Raw genomic sequence first — 22,318 nt, forward strand, 5'->3', positions numbered from 1 at the left:
TTTAGCCTAAGTTTACATCTGTCAGATTATATTTCCTACAGCAGGATTTGTATTGTTTCTCTATTTGCATTAGATATTTCTAGTAGAGTCAGTACGAAAACGTCTAAATGTTCTCAATGCTTTGGGAGCGTCTCGTCTAGCCATCTTACATTCGTCACTTAGAGGTGCATTAGTATGATGATTATGTATTAATGTATCTAAGATAACCTGCACGAAATCCTCTATAGCGATATCAGTGTTAAACTTCAGATTACTCAGTAGTTGCTGATTACAAGACACCAACCTTTCCTTCAAGCTGGTCAAAAACGTTTCACAAGGGGATTAATTCCAAACGATTTTTTCTTTAATACGACCAAATGTTAACTTACCACTTTGGTTGTTCATGTTTGGGAATTTGCATGTCAGTTCTAGTGGTAGATGATCGGGCTCTATACGGTCATCAGTGTTTAACAAGTTAATGTATTGAAAAATATCTGCAGAACAGTCATTATTCACACTGTAACCCTAGTGGCCACAGTAGGTATATTCCCCCTCTGTGTAGATTTTCAAATTCCGTGATTTAAGAAGCAAATGTCAGGAATAAAGCTGCCAACGCCCCCCCCGACTCAGGTAACTGTAAGAGGCACCTTTCAGTGGGTATCACAAAATACAAATATATATGTTGTGTCTGAAATTTAAACTATCCTGATGAATAAATGTTTTTACAATGAGACAACACAAGAATAATTATTATGCTGCTTTAATTTGAATACCCAGACCATTAAAAAGACCGTTACTTTGATCCCCTTCATCCCGAACGCCAGGCAGGGTAACAAGAAGTGTCATCTTTCTATATGACGCGGTTAGGGTTCGACCTCGACCTTCCGCCCTCCAGGCAGACACTCTATCGGTAACAACACAGGGGTGGTTTGATGAAATAGTGGATTGAATTAAAAATAGAAAGGCTATTATGGATTTTTACATGTCCAAGTGGCAGCTCACTTAAAAACATCAATTATATTAGACTCAATATCGCGCATGAACAGTGAAAATTCGCCATGGTGGAATAGAGCTGAAAATACCGAGTTTTCAATGAAGAGCTGAGCGCTCCGTTAAAAATTCAGTTTAAAGACTCGGGTAACTTAGGTCTACAGAGTTTGTGATCTTGTTCATCAAATATATCTGGTGCTTGACTTCAATGCCTGTTAAAGGCTCAGCGTTTCAATCACCCCGATGTGAACTCACGCAGTAAATCGGAATCCTTAGACCGTTCCATCTTTCGGACATTTTGACTAGCCAGGAGTCAGGTGTGGGTCAATGTGACACATTGCCAGTGTACTTTCTTTATTCTGTCAGTATGTGGATAAGAACAACATAAACAGTGTTTCACATGTTGAGTTTCAAGTCACAACCATGTACATGATTATCCCGGTATAATAGTCTCAAGAATATTGATAAATGGTGTTTGAATTTAGCATAAAGTCGTGGGCTACCCAAGAAAGACTCAAGTATAAACAAAATGATAACCTAACTGACAACAATTGCATAAAAACAAATTCGTTTCACATAACGGGAACATGAAAGGCAACAGGTAAAAATATACTTCAAAGTCAGTCAAAGGGGCATAACTCTAGACGCTGGGTGATCGAAGCGTCTGTAAAATATATAAAAACGAGTTTTTTTAGATGAATTAATTGCAGTGACGAGTGAGGATGGTTTCACGCCCCTATTAGCAATATTCCAGCAACATCACGGCGAGGGACACTAGAAATGCGCTTTACACATTGCACCCATGTGGGGAATCGGACAAGGGTCTTCGGCGTGACGAGCGAACGCTTTAACCACTGCATGGGCTACCCCACAGCCCCGAATTAAATACAACATGCACATGGGTCATTATAATCGAGTGACATACGACAATAAGTGTTATAGCACACTGATACATATAGGCAAATGGAAAGGAGAAGGGTCGTTCAGGCAAACATGTCTACTCTTAAAATATGTACATAAATATTTTCCAAGCTCTTGTTCCATTCTTGTAGCGCACATATAATGTAATAGAACTCTGGAGTAAATGTGATATACAACAACTAGAAACTACTCCAAAACCTCCGCTCGACATCGTTCGTAAGACGTCGATGGTGGTGTGTGGGTTTGGGAAGGTAGGGTGGGGGTGTGGGTGGGGTGTAGTGGTGGTGTTTTTGTTGAGGTGGGGGTACGTTGGGTAAAAAACGCCTCCATATAGCTCCAATATACACAACCGGAAAATCAAATACTATTTTCTTGGTAGTCAAATACACTCACAAGCATGTATTTTTAAAAATTCAGTTTCATCCAAAGTATCCGTATGATAACATTTAAGAATTCAAAGCGTCGGAGGAGTCATGGAAGACGCAAAGATCAGTCACACTAGGTTATGGTCGTTTCAGCCTATCATCTTTGTGATGACATTAAACCTTATCATGCGTGCGCGAAGAACGTCAGATGGTAGAGTGGGTTCAAAGGTCAACTGGTTCAGCATCCCGGTCTTCATCCCTTGGATCTTTTTCTGGACTATGGACAACATCTGACCTGTGCAGCAGATAAGCGATGATGAACATAAGCAGAGCGCTACCTTGCAAACATAGGCCTATTCCTTTTTCATTTGTCCTTAGTGACGGCAGGTCATACAATGCGCATGCGCCAGTTTGACCGCATGACAGATCTCTGATTCTGCAGGAGCTGGCAATCGCTGGTCTATAGATGACTGTAGAGGAAAGCCATGCTGGAATTAGGAAAGAAAGGCATGAGTACACACAATTCGAATTCCATAAAATGTATTTTTTTAGATATTACGAAACAGCATTCAAACGGTCATTAACAGAAAAACGATGACGAAATTATTTCGTTACTTTGTGACGTTTTTAAAATGCAGAACATCTTATAGCAATGATAAATTTTTAAAGTGAATTTTTAAAGTGAATTTAATAAATTGCATCATCGTCAACCTACCGACTAGACAACAGAAAAAGCCCGTTAGAGCAAGGGCCATTGTTCTCCTCGTTGCAGTCATGCTCCTGAAATGTACGGAGGGAAACTAAAAGGTCAAGGATAATGTGTGACGCACCTTCATGTACATACGGTAAGTAAAGCGCAAAACACTGTATGTCACGCACCTTCCACGTGAAGGGTCAAAGACAGTGTGTCACGCATCTTCAACATCCAGATGGAAACTAAAGGGTCAAGGACAGTGTGTCACGCACCTTCAACATCCAGATGGAAACTAAAGGGTCAAGGACAGTGTGTCACGCACCCTCAACATCCAGATGGAAACTAAAGGGTCAAGGACAGTGTGTCACGCACCCTCAACATCCAGATGGAAACTAAAGGGTCAAGGACAGTGTGTCACGCACCCTCAACATCCAGATGGAAACTAAAGGGTCAAGGACAGTGTGTCACGCACCCTCAACATCCAGATGGAAACTAAAGGGTCAAGGACAGTGTGTCACGCACCCCCTCAACATCCAGATGGAAACTAAAGGGTCAAGGACAGTGTGTCACGCACCCTCAAAATCCTGATGGAAACTAAAGGGTCAAGGACAGTGTGTCACGCACCCCTCATCATCCAGATGGAAACTAAAGGGTCAAGGACAGTGTGTCACGCACCCTCAACATCCTCATGGAAACTAAAGGGTCAAGGACAGTGTGTCACGCACCCTCAACATCCAGATGGAAACTAAAGGGTCAAGGACAGTGTGTCACGCACCCTCAACATCCAGATGGAAACTAAAGGGTCAAGGACAGTGTGACACGCACCTTCAATGTACGGATGGATTTTAAAGGGTCAAGGACATGTGTCACGCACCCTCAACATGAGTGTGAATGTTCGTGGAAGTGCGTGAACACACACCTGACCATACACAGTCGTCTGGATTCCGGGTTAGTATATAGTCCTTGTAACTGTTTCTGGTTGTAATACAAGATGGAGCGAGAGTGGATCACGCTCGGTGATTTGTGCAACATTGTACAAGCTCCAATGATTATTATTATAGGATATTTATATAGCGCACATATCTACGCACTGGTGCATGCTCAAGGCGCTGGTATTTTTCCCTCGATCATTGGATGTCAATCTCAACAGCACATCGCATTATCAATCTCAACTCCCTGGGGAGTATACAACTCTTGCAGCCACTAGGCGCACCGAGTTATTGTGGTTTTCTCATCCTAACGAGGTACCCATTCACAGCTGGGTGGACTGGGACACATAGTCACAGTACTTTGTCCATGTTCACTGCATGTTGCTGTACCCGCAACTAGGTGTTTGCACGTATTCATGTGGCCACCATCTGGTCAAATACCAACGGATTCGTGGGTTCTTTTAAGTGCACAGGGTTGTGTACTGTACACTAGGGTTGTGACAACACTGAAAGAGTCTGCACACAAAGTTGACTCCAAGGTTTTACACCCGGTCACAGGTGGGCTCGATCCCGACACCTCAACCTCGCTGGATCACTAGCCTGGCGCCTTAGCCAGCTCGCCCACCGCGCCACAGTGCTGTAGTTTCAACATGCTTCATTTCCCTGCATGGATGTTTATGGTATCCAGTATATGCACCAGGTGTTCGGAACTTCCAGGTCAGGTCAACGATGCTCATAATATCACTCTTTGGTTTGTCTCCAATATTTTGGCGGTGTAGCCTACGATTGGCTCATAATATCACTGGGTTTGGTTTGTCTCCAATATTTACGAATTATCAGGTCAGTCATCAGTCTCTGATTATCAGGTATAGCTGAGATATTTCAGCCTGAGGCTTTCATCATCATCATTGACAACAACAACAAAAACTCCAAACAAGTTAAAATTATCTCACCCTTTCTATTTTCAGTTAAAAATATGTGAACTCCTATTTTGTTTCTTTAAGGGCTTTGTTGACTTGCTCTCACCTGATTATCGTCTGTACGACTGCAACACTGGACGCCATTGCACAAATTCCGGACACCACATCCGCTACTATGTAGTACCACAGGTAGGGGCACTCCCTGGGGCAGACACCAGCCACGCCTTCACCCCCGGGGATGCCAACACATCCAGTGTACGTCTGAGAAGAGAATACACGTCACTAAACTGATATAACGAATATCTCAAACCCGACAAGAAAAACCGAATGGCAAGTGTAAGAAACTTTAATGCAGATGAAATCAGAAAGTGTAATCCCAAATATAACATATGTTACATTTGACCACTTTCTAAAATGGCATTGTGTATTTCACAGATGAAATCAGTCAGACCTTGCGTTACTCTTGTCTAATCGTAATCAGCAGGGAATACCTACTAGATTCCAAAATACAATATGTAGGTGGGTAGGTAGGTATGTAGATAGGTAGATTGGTGGGTGGGTGGGTAGGTAGGTAGGTTGATTAGTGGGGTGGGTAGGCAGGCAGGCAGGCAGGCAGGCAGGCAGGCAGGCAGGTAGGTAGGCAGGTCAGGCAGGCAGGCAGGCAGGTAGGTAGGCAGGCAGGTTGGGTAGGTAGGTAGGTTGGTGGTTGGTAGGTTTAAGTACGGTAGGTGGGTGGGTAGAAAGGTAGATTATATTCCCACGTCTTAACCACTGTAATGTAAGTCTATGGAACTATATCTGTGCAACACTAAACAAAATTAATTTCATCTTCTATATACATGCACGTAGAAGATACTTACATCAAAATAACAAAGACATCGAAATTTACGTAGTAATTTATGATATTATGATCTACGCAGCAGAAAATATTATCTGATATATAATCATCGGCAACATAGACAATAGTTCATACTTCTGTTTCATGTCAGCTCTGGTTTAATGAATAATGACTCGTATTTTCACTTTCAACCTTGATTTTATTGAGGTACTATATGAACATTAAATAAAGTAACTCTTCATTTAAAATAGTAAAACAAATAGCCGGGCAAAGGTAAGTATACTCCCATGTCTGATGTTGAAAATGAAACAAAGAAGATTTAGTTTTCCTACAGTGATATTTTCATACGGATATCGTGTGTTTTGCAGCAACTTTTCAGGCTATTAACGTTTTGATAACGCTTGTAATTAATAATTCTTCATACAATCCAATTTTCAAGTGTATGCTTTCTTTTTGTCAGACAGTATATATACCGACCAAGAGAAAAAAGTTCATGTACATATGTACATACTGTGCCTGTTTGATTGGTGCAGCCTGCATCACAAGGGGAGATGTAGCTTCGACCATCCCCGCCACACAGGGGAGAGTATTCAGTGACGTCACACGTACAATCCGCGGAAGGACTTCGGAGCCTATATTGATACAAATCACCATTAACTACAAAATATTTCCGAATGGCCTTGAAGGTCTTTAATAGATTGTGTTGCTCGGCTATTGGATCACATTGTTATTATTGATGAATGATTTATGCAGTCAGTCAACCGACTGTCGCTATGAATCTAGTTGGTGACGGATTGTATTGGTTGTTGTTTAACGCCGCACTCAGCAATATTCCAGCTATATGGCGGTGGACTGTACAGATCTGGAGACAATCCAGTGATCATCACCATGAGCATCGATCTACGCAACTGGGACACGATGACATGTGTCAACCAAGTCAGCGAGTCTCACCACCCGATCCCGTTAGTCGCCGGTTACGACAAGCATGGGTTACTGAAGACCAATTCTAACCCGGACGTTCACGGGTCGACTGATTGTGTAACTCGTTAGAGATTTCATCAGTTTCGGCTGTGTTGGTCAGTCATATCAATAAGTATATGTTAGCTTGTAAAAAGGCACCACAGAGGTACGAGTTGCCATGTCAACCATGGCTGTATAAAAAATATATTTACAAGAAACATTTTCATCCCGAAGATTGTCGAAGCTTACCGTTACATGCATCCTAAACATACCGCGTAATATTTATTCAATTTGAAAATCGGTCTGCAAATATCTCTAGCACGTATGTGTGATTGGTACCAGGCTGTTTTGTGTCTTGAGAGAGGACACGTACCATGTGGCATTCTGTCGTCTCTTGTCTGACAGATCTCAACATAAATTAAAAACGTTGACGAATTCATAATAAATTTATGCTCGCATCTAAATGTATTTTTGGATCGTTACCTCTGCTCACCAAGCCCCATGATATCCGGGTTGTCACAACCAAGCAATAGTTGAAGCGCGAATGTTAACAGCGCTGTTGTCATGGCAACAGTTGCAAATTTCAGACAACCCTTGTTGTTCAATCTGAGAAGTGCCGGGATTACAGCGCCAGCAATTGCACCCACAAACAACACAAATAGGAGCTTGACCGCTGGAAAGGGAATTAAAACAATTCAACAACATATATAGTTAGTTGGAATGTATTTCTGAGTGCTATTTAACGCCGCACTCAGCAATATATTACAGCTATATAACGGTGGTTTAAAAATAATAAAGTCTGGACCAGACGACCCCGTGATTTACATCATGAGCATCGATTTACGCAATTGGGACACACTGACATGCATCAACTAAGCCAGCGAACCTGACCGTTAGTCGTATCTTACGCTCGAGACTGCATACAGGAAGTGGAGAGATTTGTTGGCGAAGGCCTAATGATGTGGGCTGTCATCTCCCATACCGGTAGAAAAGACAAAGTACACGTCCGGGGTAATTTAACGGCACAACGGCACACATATGGAATTATTCGGCAACACGACCTTCCCATGATGCAACAAGCAAACGTAACGTAACGCCCGACCTCACGCATGACCAACCAACGGCCTTTTTGAGGAACCAAGGTCTCCAGATCTAAACCCCATCAAACATTTATGGGATGCTCTGTGATCACGTCAGCAACAGCTATAGAAATCTTCAACAGTTGGCACTACAGGAAGAATGGGTGAACATTCCCCGGGTGACAATTCGTAATTTGATTCATTCCATGGGACGACGATGCCAGGAAGTTATGGACTTCATGGGGGCCATACAAGATATTGAGGGTAGATGACCTCCACCGTGACATTCGATTGTTTCACGTGTGCCAAAATAACCCTCGGTCGGTGACAATAACTTGGGCCAAATTTGAACAATTCATTATGATGTGTTGATTATATATATGTATACATCTGAAAAAACACTTTGCCAATTTTTAGAAGAGTAAATGTGCAGAAAAACATTCAGTTTTAGCAGGTGGCACTGGAAGTGTATTAAGACTACTCAAACATATCAACAAAATAACATAGCACGAGTATAGTTATCACAGATCTGGAATGTCACAGGACACCTGGGATTCGAACCCACGAGAGGGGTGTAAAGAAGGCAACTCTTCACATCCTTTTGCTGTGCAACTCCTGAAGTGGGTTGCTGTTTGTTAATGTGTGCATATTCAGAAGAAAACTATCCACTATATGTGGTACTCACCTGTGATGAGATAGGCCGGTTGTGCCGACATATAGAACTGGACCTGGATGTACTGAACTTCATAATCCATAGATCGCATCAGGAACATGGCGGCACAACTGATGCCCCCGAGCATGGTCACAAAGACACAGTTGCTTAACAGCAGAATGACACATCTAGGTAGATCTGTCAACCGAAAGAGACATATCACATTGCATACTACAAGGGACACAGAGGGAGATCGTGCAAGGTAGGTAGGAGATCAATAGGCAGGGATAGACGAGGGACAGAGGTAGAGAGATCGGACAAGGTAGATACATAGATCAATAGGCAGAGGTAGACAGGTAGACAGATCAAGGGTCACAGGTAGAGAGATCATAGGACAGATATGTACTAGTGTTTATGGGCATGGGAAAACAGATTAATGGGACAAATGTAAGCTTTTTTATAAGACCAATCGGTTTGCAGCATACCATTCCTTCATTTTACAATTATTCATAACATGCAAACTAATAAATCTAAAAATAATTTTCATCTCTTTTCTGTGGCATCCTGGAAGGAACATTGTTGCGTTGGCACACAAACGCGCAAATAAGTGCCAGAATTGATCAAACTACAAATTACAATAATGCGACTTTGTGACTATTTGTACAATAGTCGCGATCTGTTTTATTTTGACTTTTCTTTATTACCAAGGGCGAGAATATCCCTTCAAGGATTCATAGTATCTCCCATAAATCTCTGCAACTCCCTCACCTTTGAGCTTCTCCCAAAGTGAAAGTCCTGCCGTACAGGGGTGTCCCGGCAGCGGCTTCCTGCCCCAGGTGCTGATGCAAAGGGGTGCGGCAAATATCACCGTCAGTGTCCCAATCCACCACGCCCCTACCCAAGACGGGTCGGCAAGACGTTTGGATTCCTCTGCAAGAAAAAACAACGGAACTCCAAGAGAACGTATTTGAACGGCTCGTTTGGCTTGGCTTGTAGAGCGTCAAAATGAAAATGACGTTATTTATTACGTCAAGAACTTATGTATAAGGATTTATCTTTACTCGTTAAATAGACACACCAATGCAAAGGAATAACAAGTCTTCAGACCGATTCCATAATCTGAATAACAGAAGAATAAATGATGGTACAAGGTGTTCGCGCTGGTAAGCATGCCAAACCCTATCGTTTACACCCGCCATTCTAACAGTTTGCACATAAAAAAGTAATTATTTATTGCTTGACGCAAGACAGCAATAGTCCTGCCAGACAATCAAATGATCGATGGACCAGAACAGCAAGTGATCGACAGTGCATTTACGTATTTTGTTAAAATTGCACAAACGATCGATGTGTGAATTTTTGAATTACGCCTACTGTAAAAGAAACTGGATATATTCTGCTGCTTGTAAGGACAGAAAAACGTTTAACAAATGTATTCGGTTTGCATTGGTCTTATCTTATGGCATTCAGGCCCTTAATCTCAGTAACATGAAATCAGTAATTCCGACACAAGGCTTCTCTTTGAGAACATCTGCGGACACCTCCATGGAAATTCGTGTCAGGTAAATATTCTAAAAAGCTAGTTAGCCTCGAGGCAAACAACCATACCTCATTTCTGTATCTCGAAAATGAACATTATCAGGAAGTTCCGAATGTTCCTCGCTATCATATACTTCCCATCAAAAGTTTAGACTCTCTTAAAACACTCACTATATGTTATTTATATATACTGAACCACAAAAGAAATGTCGCACTGATAGCGGTTTCCTTAAAGCACACACTTTAATTCACTCTAATTGACAATCAAAACGGATTAGTGAGGTCAAACTTGATAATTATGGTTAACACAGTTTCAGGAATCACATTTAGAGTTCACACAAACAAAATCACCCAAAATGGTACCATTAAGATACCCCAAAGTCAGTATCGTGTGTGGCCTCCATGGGCATCGATGAAAGCGTTGCATCGTCTGTACATGGAATGAATTAGCCGGTTGATGAAGGTCACAGGCACTTGAGTCCATACTCAGCGAAATGCCTGACCGAGTCCAGCCGCAGTTGTCGGCCTTGGTTTGAGGCCATTCAGTCTTCTTTGAATCTCGTCCTAAAGGTGTTCTATTGGACTTCAATCCGGACTGGGTGCGGGCTATTGTAGGGTTTGGATACCATGTTGTCTTAGGAAGTCCAATGTTGCTCTGGCAGTGTGGGCACGACCGTTGTCTTGCTGGAAGATGTGATTTCTGTAACGTCCAAAATGTGGTGCAACGTGGGGTCTTATGACTTAATCAATATAGCGAGCAGCTGTCACGTCATTTCCTCATCCTGGACCAAGATTCTGGAACACCAAGGTCTCAACTAACTGGTTCAGACTGACTGCACCCCACACTATGATGCTTGGACCACCCCACGAGTCTCTTTCAAGAAAACGCTAATTGCCATACTCTCACTCTGCCATCGACTGTCGAAACACAATATCGGCTTTCATGAGATAAAAGCACAGTTCTCCATTGTCGATAACGCCAATTTCGATGCTTAGTTGCCCATTGCAGTCGGTTTTGGCGGTGATGATCGGCGAGGACAGGACTACGATAGGGTCTGTGACAGGAGAGGTTTCTTCCGAGCAAACGTCGACGCACTGTTCCGGCACTGATGGGTCTGTTGTTAGTCCCCATAGTATGGCGTGCTGTTTCCGTCGCTCTGGGGAAGCGATCGTGCAGATGGTGGCGCACTATCTGTCGGTCTTGACGTTGCGATGTTACTGAATGTCGCTCACTGCATGGACGGTCTTGGATGCTGTTAGTGACCTGATACCACTCCTGCAGTCGGTAGATTGTCCTAACATGAACATTTAAATGATTGGCTACTCTCCGTGCAGTCTGGACAACTTGCAATCGTCCCAAGACGTGGTTCTTCTGATCACTCGTAAGTTGTGCCATGGCAATTGTGTCAAAACAAAAATGATTTCTGGCGAGTTTGAGACTCGCTTTCATTGGTAGGTTTGTCACGACATGCACCTGCATTTTCATTTTCACGAATGTCATACGGAACCTTAAATACCATGTCTGCCCTTTTCGGTGCGTTTGGTCGATATGCTTTTTAATCAGAAAACACATTGGTGTTGGTAATAACTGTCAATTTGGATTGAAAAACATGTTAACAAAACAGTACAATCATAATAAATACACCACCTTGCAAGAACAAAATTTTGCTTTTGGTTTTGAAAAGCGACGTTTCTTTTGTGGTATATACATGGTTACATCGAAGATTGATTTCTCAACTAACTTGGGGGAACCAACTGCAAATATTATGCAGATGAATTGCACGAGGATCATGCATCAAATTGCTGAAAAGCATATGCAAATATCGTGCATGTGAACAGCTACGTTTTGGTGTAAAGTTTTAAGAATTTGCAAATTTTCACTGATTTTTAACATTTATTGAACTCATGACAATAATCTTTTCAACGTTGCGAATTTGTTTTACAATACATCAGTTCATGTGTAAACAGTACCTTTAAACAGCATGGAATATTTTGCAAAATTTAGTTTAGGACAGTTGCCTGAAGTAAGTGGCTATATTTACACTAGTGACTTTTGATGGGAAGTATATTACGCACTGTGGAAAGAATCGAAGTGGTAAGATACGAAGCGCGGAATTGTTTCAGCAAAATGACCTCTGATTCGCTCCAGAACCCAGTGCATGCCTGAAAGCTAATCAGTATTATACTGGAGTTAACCGTCTGATTTTAATGATATGATAATTCCTCGTTCTGGTTGCTACAGTATTCCCTATGTGTACCTGCATTGTCCGTCGACGTGGTGTTGCACAGTGTTGCACAGACATAGGCCAATGGACGTCCGAAGAAATTCACCACAAGCAATAGCCCTACAAAGGACAATCAATGTTGAGAATACTCCCACGCATGCACAATAATATACTATTCACACTTTGCTGAGGATCATATATGGATCAAAACCATTGATTCAACAGAAAACTATGATGTGGGGTCGAATTTGGTTTAAATATCTAAGCCTATTGTAAGCATGGATCCATCCTGGGTTTCAGTATGTTATTTCATCTTGTGGATCCCATATCTGCTATTGACAGGTGTTGTGTACTTGTCAATGACTCGTTCTATGATTTGGAAAATGGTTGATTGGTGCAATGAAAACCATGTTTATGGTTACACATGAATCAGGTGCATAAGGTTAGATGAAAGTGACTTTTTGCCTAAAGAGGGGTTACCATATCATTATTTACCCAATTTTAAATGAATACATTTTGAAAATATAAATCTATGTTTAAGTAAATTTGGCGATCCTTAGTAAAGTGTGAGTAGTATAGTTAACTGTACAGGAATACACCAAATACAGTAAGTAAGCGAAAGTAATGCCACCATTTCAATTTAGGTCGTCAAATTCCCCCACACGGAACAAATATAATTGGCAAACATTCCATGCCATTACACCGTGTCATAAATTAGTTACAAGCTGTTACGCGGAGTCTTTTATAACGAATATTTTGCATTATCAACAAAGTTCAACTAGACACGATTGTCAAAACCCAATATTACCTTCGTCATTAGTGAATTTTATAGATATGCTATGATGGTTATCTTTTAAAACATACAAGGAGCGAATAATAATTTTGGGTGTGTCCTGCTAAACAACGATTGACAACAGTAACAATACCTATGTTATGATGTACCTTACCGTTATATAAAGTAGCCTGGGTCTTGTTTGGTGCATCATGTTCAATGAAAGGGGAACCGAGAATAAACCTGACCGGCTGAAATGCGCCCTGCACCATCATCATCACGGCGAAGACGACAACAACCCCCACACTACTTCCGGTTCCGGGCAGGCGGCCATCTTGATTACACGTTCTGTTGTAAGGCTGGTCAGGTAAACACATGCTTGCTTTGTGAAATGTCGTGTCGTGGACGACGTTGTCGCCAATTACAGGGAGGAGTAAGTAAAAAGCACCGAACAAAGACCCAAAGCTACCGTAGATGACAACGCTTGTTCCAATGAAACGTGGAATATTTGAAATTCCAGCGCAACCATAGACTCCAAAAAACAAAATGGTAGCAAGGTAGCCAATGTCCTCAAAAACGATGAGCTGGGTATTGAAGTATTGTTCTAGGGTAAGTGCCTGGGAAATAATATAGCCTCTCAGTATCTCACAGATGAGACAGACGACGGCAAATACCAAGACAAACAGAAGCAGTGGATGGCGTCGTCGGGGATGGCGAGATATTGTTGCAGTCCTCGCTGAAAGACAGACATGTCTCAATTACGTTTCGTTACTACGCCATACTAGAGTCCATGGCTTAATTGTTTCGTCTGTGCACATGCCTGCTGCAGGATAGTATGGAGACCTAGACTGGTATATGGTCGCATTGTCTTTGGTTTTTCAGTAACTAATGTGTTTTTGTACATCGACAGTGCCAGGAATGCCAAGTCTCTACCATGTTATAATGATTAGTTCATGTTAAATCACACTCCGAGAAAACATCAAACTCAACGGACCATTAAGACACAAGATGACCAATGATTATGTCACGCCGCTATGGCGGCCATTTTAACCTACATTGTGACAGGCATAAACGATTACGAAATACTTCAGGCTGCAGCTAAAGGCATTAAACACGGCATCGTTTTTGTAAAACAGATTACATTTATGTCCTGTTCATTCATTGCTCCGGATGTTTGAAGTACAGTACAGGATTGTTAAACGGGAGTTACAAGCATCTTAACTCTAAGATCGCTTTGTGCAACATAGCCCTGGCTGATATAACTAGAAGCAGTCCTACAAGCACAGCAGCCGAACTCGAAAGTTGCCTACAGGACACGATCGAGACCTGCCTGCATGGTCCCTTGCAAGGCTTAGTTTTCTCTCCGCTCTATTTCAGAGGCTACGTAATTCCTTAACTGTCAACCATGGCTCCGAACAAATCCAGTTAACTATGTGTTGGTGCTTCAGAGTATAAACATTTGACACGATAATATGAATGGGCAGCTCACTGTTTTAAAAAAATTGAAGTAAATTTACTTAATTTTAATTGATGTCTTACACATAATTTACAACATTATCTGATTATATTCCCCTCATGTTTGACCACTGGATTGCAAAACACTATTCTGAATAAACAACATTCTCGAATACAATATAGTTGTTTTCCTGATATCCAAAGTTCATATAAATCAATTCCCAAGAACATGTTTGTTTTTTTCTGTTGCACATCATTGATTGAAATTAGATATTTGAAAATACAGTTTTCAATATCCGCGAATTAACAATAGCGCGTGTTCAACAGTCACTCACACATATATATTTTCCTGTGATATTTCCGATCGGAAACACGATATGCAGCTAATAATCTCTATTATTCTGTGTATATTGTGATCGTAAATTACCGTAGTTGTTCCAACGGTATTGTCGGATATACATGTATTTGAAAGACGAACTATCTGAGTACTGTACCTTGAATGCTTAGATTTGTCGATGCCATGACTGGGAAAAAACCAGGAAACAGCGCGCCCGAAAACATGTCAAAATCCATCCTGCCTCACAGCCTTTCCAGTTTACCCTGGAGAAATAGACGGAGTCTGTTAATCATAATTGTATATGCAAATACAGTACAACCAGAAATTATTGAGAATTTTTTTTCACTCATTACTCACGTATTAAATGTGAATATTAGCAGAACATAACTCAAGATTCAAAGACAGGTGAACAGTTAGTATTTTGTCAAGTCACCATGGGCTGCAATGCAGGCTTCAATGCGGCGGGGCATACTACTGATCAAAGAAGTTAGAAAGTCGTGGTCCATGCTGTCCCAATATCGGACCACTTCTTCTTTCATTTGCGCAATATTTGTCAGATTTTTCTAATTGACACTTTCCTTCATATGTCCCCAAACATTTTCTATTGGATTTAGGTCAGGGCTATAGCTTGGCCAATCTAATAATGTCATATTTTGGGTCCGAAACCAGGCCTGTGAATGCTTTGAACGATGTTTTGGGTCGTTGTCCTGCTGGAAAATCCAAAAATTTCCATAGAACACGTGAGCAGATGGAAGTAAATGTCCCTCGAGAATATCTGTGTACCGCTCACTGTTCATATTCCCTTCAAATACACAGAGGGGCGTTGCTCCTAACACAGATATGCCACCCCACACGTTAAATTTCGGACTGTACTTTGGGCGCTGATACAAAGATTTTTCAGTTTGTTTGGACCAGAATTTCAGTGTATTAGGAAACAGCCACACAGAACTTTCATCTGAGAAAATCACATTGTCCCAGTTAAAGTTTCTATGCTGTAAGCACCAGTTCAACCTTCGCTCCTTTTGTTCAGGTTTCATGATCGGTGATGGAATTCCTCGACTTTTCTGCCAACCCATTGCATGCAGCTCAGTTCTAATTGTCTCTTTACAGACAGCCACAGTTCCTCTATCAATCATATCCAGCCTTAAGTTTTCTAAACTCCTTCGTTTGTTTTTAGAAACAAGAATACCAAGCCGCCTCCTGTCACCGACAGTCAATTTTCTGGGCCTACCTGCGCCTCCCTGGTGCTCAATGCCATATCCATTTGCAATATTTTTCAAAACACGATAAACAGTGGACAAAGGGATGCCTGTTCTACTTGAAATCACTTTAGCTGATCTGATGTCCTTGTTATAATACTCTAAAATCAACTTCCTCTTCTCTAAATCATCCATACTGAGGATCACTGAAAATGTCGTCTGCTAGCAAGTAAACAAAGGGGGATAACTCTTCACAAACTAATGAAAAAGGATTAACGGTGTTGTCTCTCTTGAATGAAACCAAGCACTTGATAGATAGTCAGGGTTGTTTATACTAGAAACCCAATTAAATATATTCCTAAAATTCTCAATAATTTCTTGTCATACTATACGTCCTCATTTAAACACAGTCGGGCTAATTTGGTTCAGTGTATTCAATATGACTGATATTAATGGACATTATTTGAGAAATCACCACGGTCGTTTTAGACGTCCATACTTGTACAAAGGGTGAGCAAGTAAGTTTAGTTTTACGCCGCTTTTAGCAATATTTCAGCAATATCATTTGTACCAATGTGGGGAATCGAACCCGGGTCATCAGCGTGACGAGCGAACGCTTTAACCACTTGGCTACCCCACCGCCCCCTTGTGCAAAGTGGCGTAATTATTCAAATCTTAATATATATAACGAGACTATTCAGATATTTAGATAGAACGTATGTTTGTCACATGCCTGAATGTGCATACTTCTTCACAGAAATACGTTAGTGAAGTTTTAAATATAACAACTGTTGTTTACCTGTTAACAGTAACACTTGTTCGATGTAATCAAAGTTCACTGTTACTGCTGTTCACGATGATATAATCGTCTTCTGTAGTAGCTCTTCAGCGTAGTGGCTGTTTAGCGTAGTAGCTCTTCTCCGTAATGGCTGTTCAGCGTATGCGTAGTAGCTCTTCACTGTAGTGGCTGTTCAGCGTATGCGTAGTAGCTCTTCACTGTAGTGGCTGTTCAGCGTATGCGTAGTAGCTCTTCACTGTAGTGGCTGTTCAGCGTATGCGTAGAAACTCTTCACTGTAGTGGCTGTTCAGCGTATGCGTAGTAGCTCTTCACCGTAGTGGCTGTTCAGCGTATACGTAGTAGCTCTTCACCGCAGTGGCTGTTCAGGGTAGTAGCTCTTCACCGCAGTGGCAGTTCAGGGTAGTAGCTCTTTACCGCAGTGGCAGTTCAGGGTAGTAGCTCTTCACTGCAGTGGCTGTTAAGCGTAGTAGCTCTTCACCGTGGTGGCTGTTCAGGGTAGTAGCTCTTCACCGTAGTGGCAGTTCAGCGTAGTAGCTGTTCGTTATTTATTGTCATGACTGTTCACTCTGATTGCTGTTCACTGCTATGACAGCCCTCAGCATTAGTCATCCATTGTTTTATATTTTTACTGGTGTAACTGTTGAGGGTAACAGTTCTTATCTGCAGTTATACCTGTAAGTTATCGCTGTAATGCCTGCTCGTTGTAATAGTTCTTCACATTAATAGACGTTTCCTGTTTAGGCTGTTCAGAGTGATAGAAGTTCACGCTTATAACTGTCACTGATCTTTCGTGCAACTATCAAATGTTATAACCGACACTGTCACTATGACTGTTGTTTCCTGTAATGGCTGTTAAGGGTTATAACTGCCCCTGTTATATCTGTTGACGTTATAACGGTTCACTGTTGTATCTGTTGACGTTGTGTCTGTTGACGTTATAACGGTTCACTGTTGTATCCGTTGACGTTACAACGGTCCACTGTTGTATCTGTTGACGTTATAACGGTTCACTGTTCTATCCGTTGACGTTATAACGGGTCAATGTTGTATCTGCTGACGTTATAACGGTTCACTGTTGTGTCTGTTGACCTTATAACGGTTCACTGTTGTATCCGTTGACGTTATAACGGGTCAATGTTGTATCTGTTGATGTTATAACGGTTCACTGTTGTGTCTGTTGGCGGCTATAACTGTTTGCTGTTGAATCCGTTGGCGGTAACAATCGTTATAAGTGTTTATAACTGTTGTATCTGTTGGCGGATATAACGGTTCACTGCAGTTAGATTTTACTGTTACCCCTGTGACGAATGTAACTCCAAATTCATAACACTGCATCACGATTCACATGTCCACGTGATATTCCGTTACACGGGAAGCACATCACATCAAAACAGAGGAATGACTGGCGCTGTACAGTTACTGTCAGAGCCACTTCAATCACAGGGCAAGGGGCCAGTACGTCCGTCCTGGCACGTCCTACCTTGCAACAAAACTCAGAGTCGGAAGAACCAGTAATACATGATAAAAATAGTGCACACTCTTTGACATGTGTTGTTGAATGGGAACTCCTGTCCGATTATCTCATGAACAGGAAGAACATCCTCGTCAGGAAATCGTCTCGGTTCAAAAACTGTGCTTACATATAAAACATCACAGAGTAAGCACAAGCCAGGCGTAAGTGGTTCAGATCACTCTAGGCTTGCTCCAGGAAAAGTATACACGCCCCTTCGCTCTCGCCAGCAGTAACAGTTAATCCTGATTTGAGAGAAACCCAGTTTCTGATCAACAGCTGTTCATCTGTAGAGACATGTAATACATTCTGCATTACACAGCAGTACTCGCATATAAATGGATCTGGTTTTATAATTAATGCACATTGCCACAATTTATATTCAGCTCATACAATGTGATGCCTTATTGTAAGTGGGAGTACAGCGAGGGAAATGTGTGGCATGAATGTTGGAAAGACTGTTGTAAAAAATATTTATGGGTCCTAATATGTTTTTAATGGATGATTTTGAACATATTTAAGCCAATCACGTGTCAAATTTTGCACCTGGAGCTTATAAAATATCTTGTCTCCAAAAGAAAATAGGTCGTCGATAATATCAATCGCCACACCGGACGCCACAAAGTCATTGCTATAATAATATTGCTTTAATTGGCATGCAACAACAACTGTGAGAACTATTCAACACACGTTTTCTTCACAGGACACGTGGAATTGTTTGGGCGTTTTCGGATACCGCTCTATAAAATGACCTACTGTACTCAACACGCATGGTCCCGTAGTCCAAGTGGGGCAAATCTCAAAACAATGTTACACTCGGCCAAGTAGATCCAGTGTAAACAGCACCGCCAGCAATCGGTGCAACTAGTGTAGACTACACAACCAGAGCTGTCAGTGCAAATAGTGTGGACTACACAACCAGAGCAATAACTGCTACCAGTGTCAGCTACACAACCAGACCAACCAGAGCGGTGAGTGCAAATAGTGTCAACTACACAACCAGAGCGGTGAGTGCAACCAGTGTCAACCACACAACCAGACCAACCAGTGCAACCAGTGCCAACTACACAACCAGAGCGGCGAGTGCAAACAGTGTCAACTACACAACCAGACCAACCAGTGCAACCAGTGTCAGCTACACAACCAGACCAACCAGTGCAACCAGTGTCAGCTACACAACCAGAGCGGTGAGTGCAACCAGCCTCAACTACGCAACCAGAGCAGGCAGTGCAACCAGTGTCAGCTACACATCCGGACCAACCAGTGCAACCAGTGTCAGCTACACAACCAGACCAACCAGTGCAACCAGTGTCAGCTACACAACCAGAGCGGCCAGTGCAACCAGCCTCAACTACGCAACCAGAGCAGGCAGTGCAACCAGTGTCAGCTACACATCCAGACCAACCAGTGCAACCAGTGTCAGCTACACAACCAGACCAACCAGTGCAACCAGTGTCAGCTACACAACCAGAGCGGTCAGTGCAACCAGCCTCAACTACGCAACCAGAGCAGGCAGTGCAACCAGTGTCAGCTACACATCCAGACATCAACCAGTGCAACCAGTGTCAACTACACAACCAGACCAACCAGTGCAACCAGTGTCAGCTACACAACCAGAGCAGCCAGTGCAACCAGTGTCAACTAAACAACTAGACCAACCAGTGCAACCAGTGTCAGCTACACAACCAGAGCAGCCAGTGCAAGCCAGACCAACCCGTGCAGCCAGTGTCAGCTACACAACCAGAGCAGCCAGTGCAACCAGTGTCAACTACAGCTACACAGACAGACCAACCAGTGCAACCAGTGTCAACTACACAACCAGACCAACCAGTGCAACCAGTGTCAGCTACACAACCAGAGCAGCCAGTGCAACCAGTGTCAACTAAACAACCAGACCAACCAGTGCAACCAGTGTCAGCTACACAACCAGAGCAGTCAGTGCAACCAGTGTCAACTACACAACACCAGACGAATGTGTGAAGCCCATTTCAGGTGCAAATATTGCCAGTGTCACTGTCTACGCAGTCAATGCAACCAGTGTCAACAGCCCAGAGCAATAACTGCTAGCAGCTACACAACCAGACCAACCAGAGCGGTGAGTGCAAATGTGCAAACCAGTGTGCAGCCAGTGTCAACTACACCAGACCAGAGTGCAGCCAGTGCCAGTGCAACCAGTGTCAGCTACACAACCAGACCAGTCAGTGCAACCAGTGTCAACTACACAACCAGAGCGGTCAGTGCAACCAGTGTCAACTACATAACCGGACCAACCAGAGTAACCAGTATCAAGTACACAACCATACCAATCATTGCAACCAGTGTCAGCTACACAACCAGAGAAGTCAGTGTAACCAGTGTCAACTACACAACCAGACCAACCAGTGCAACCAGTGTCAACTACACAACCAGAGCGGTGAGTGCAACCAGCCTCAACTACACAACCAGACCAACCAGTGCAACCAGTGTCAGCTACACAATCAGATCAATCATTGCAACCAGTGTCAACAACACAACCAGAGCAGTCAGTGCAACCAGTGTCAGCTACACAACCAGACCAGCCAGTGCAACCAGTGTCAACTACACAGCCAGACCAACCTGTGCAACCAGTGTCAACTACACAACCAGAGCGGTGAGTGCAACCAGCCTCAACTACGCAACCAGAGCAGTCAGTGCAACCAGTGTCAGCTACACAACCAGACCAACCAGTGCAACCAGTGTCAACTACACAGCCAGACCAACCAGTGCAACCAGTGTTAACTACACAACCAGAGCGGCGAGTGCAACCAGCCTCAACTACGCAACCAGAGTGGTGAGTGCAACCGACCAGTGTCAACTAAACAACCAGATCAACCAGTGCAACCAGCGTCAAGTACACAGCCAGAGCGGTGAGTGCAACCAGTGTCAACTACACAACCAGATCAACCAGTGCAACCAGTGTCAACTACGGGCGTTGGGGTAGCCTAGTGGTGAAAGCGTCCGCTCGTCACGCTGAAGACCCGGGTTCGAATCCCCAAATGGGTACAATGTGTGAAGCCCATTTCTGGTGTCCCCCGCCGTTATGTTGCTGGAATATTGCTAAAACTAAAACTAAACTCAGTCAGTCAGTGTCAAATACGCAGTCAATGCAACCAGTGTCAGCTACACAAACAGAGCAGTCAGTGCAACCAGTGTCAGCTACACAGCCAGACCAACCAGTGCAACCAGTGTCAGCTACAACCAGACCAACCAGTGCAACCAGTGTCAACTACACAACCGGACCAACCAGTGCAACCAGTGTCAGCTACACAACCAGACCAACCAGTGCAACCAGTGTCAACTACACAACCGGACCAACCAGTGCAACCAGTGTCAAATATACAAACGGACCAATCACTGCAACCAGTGTCAACTACACAACCAGACCAATCACTTCAACCAGTGTCAACTGCACAACCAGAGTATTCAGTGCCACCTGTGTCAACTACACAACCAGACCAACCAGTGCAACCAGTGTCAACTACACAACCAGACCAACCAGTGTCAGCTACACAAAAAGAGCAGTCAGTGCAACCAGTGTCAGCTACACAACCAGACCAACCAGTGCAACCAGTGTCAGCTACACAACCAGACCAACCAGTGCAACCAGTGTCAACTACACAACCGGACCAACCAGTGCAACCAGTGTCAACTACGCAAAAAGAGCAGTGAGTGCAACCAGTGTCAGCTACACAATCCAGACCAACCAGTGCAACCAGTGTCCACTACGGGCGGTGGGGTAGCTAGTGGTTAAAGCGTCCGCTCGACACGCTGAAGACCCGGGTTCGAATCCCCAAATGGGTACAATGTGTGAAGCCCATTTCAGGTGTCCCCGCCGTGATGTTGCTGGAATATTGCTAAAAGCGGCGTTAAACTAAACTCAGTCAGTCAGTGTCAACTACACAACCAGACCAACAAGTGCAATCAGAGTCAGCTACACAACCAGACCAGCCAGTGCAACCAGTATCAACTACACAGCCAGACCAACCAGTGCAATCAGAGTCAGCTACGCAACCAGAGCGGTGAATGCAACCAGTGTCAACTACACAACCTGATCATCCAGTGCAACCAGTGTCAGCTACAGAACCGGAGAAGTCAGTGCAATCAGTGTCAACTACACAACCAGAGAAGTCATTGCAA

General features: G+C 43.1%; 1 protein-coding gene across 1 annotated transcript; it reads right to left on the reverse strand.

The window, feature by feature from the left end:
- Positions 1 to 723: 723 nt before the first annotated feature.
- Positions 724 to 18,009, reverse strand: LOC124270020 (solute carrier organic anion transporter family member 74D-like). Its single transcript, XM_046705043.1, has 11 exons — positions 16,654 to 18,009; positions 14,813 to 14,918; positions 13,039 to 13,599; positions 12,125 to 12,211; positions 9,096 to 9,257; positions 8,361 to 8,525; positions 7,080 to 7,269; positions 6,148 to 6,268; positions 4,905 to 5,059; positions 2,971 to 3,035; positions 724 to 2,743 (listed from the first exon to the last, which is right to left on the reverse strand). The coding sequence occupies exons 2-11, from the start codon at positions 14,889 to 14,891 to the stop codon at positions 2,478 to 2,480; spliced, it is 1,851 nt and encodes a 616-aa protein (XP_046560999.1). The 5' UTR covers positions 14,892 to 14,918; positions 16,654 to 18,009; the 3' UTR covers positions 724 to 2,477.
- Between the last annotated feature and the right edge of the window lie 4,309 nt (positions 18,010 to 22,318).

The sequence above is a fragment of the Haliotis rubra genome, unplaced genomic scaffold (assembly GCF_003918875.1).
Source record: "Haliotis rubra isolate DU_JTF1 unplaced genomic scaffold, ASM391887v1 Scf149, whole genome shotgun sequence".
Taxonomy (NCBI): Eukaryota; Metazoa; Mollusca; class Gastropoda; order Lepetellida; family Haliotidae; genus Haliotis; species Haliotis rubra.

What these genes read in the sequence shown, in the direction of transcription:
- LOC124270020 (XM_046705043.1), bottom strand. Translation starts at nt 14,891, where the DNA reads ATGGATTTTGACATGTTTTCGGGCGCGCTGTTTCCTGGTTTTTTCCCA. An exon ending in CCAGGCTACTTTATATAACG is followed by an intron (nt 12,212 to 13,038) that starts GTAAGGTACATC and finishes TGTCCTTTGTAG; the next exon opens with GGCTATTGCTTGTGGTGAAT. An exon ending in ACCGGCCTATCTCATCACAG is followed by an intron (nt 7,270 to 8,360) that starts GTGAGTACCACA and finishes TTCCCTTTCCAG; the next exon opens with CGGTCAAGCTCCTATTTGTG.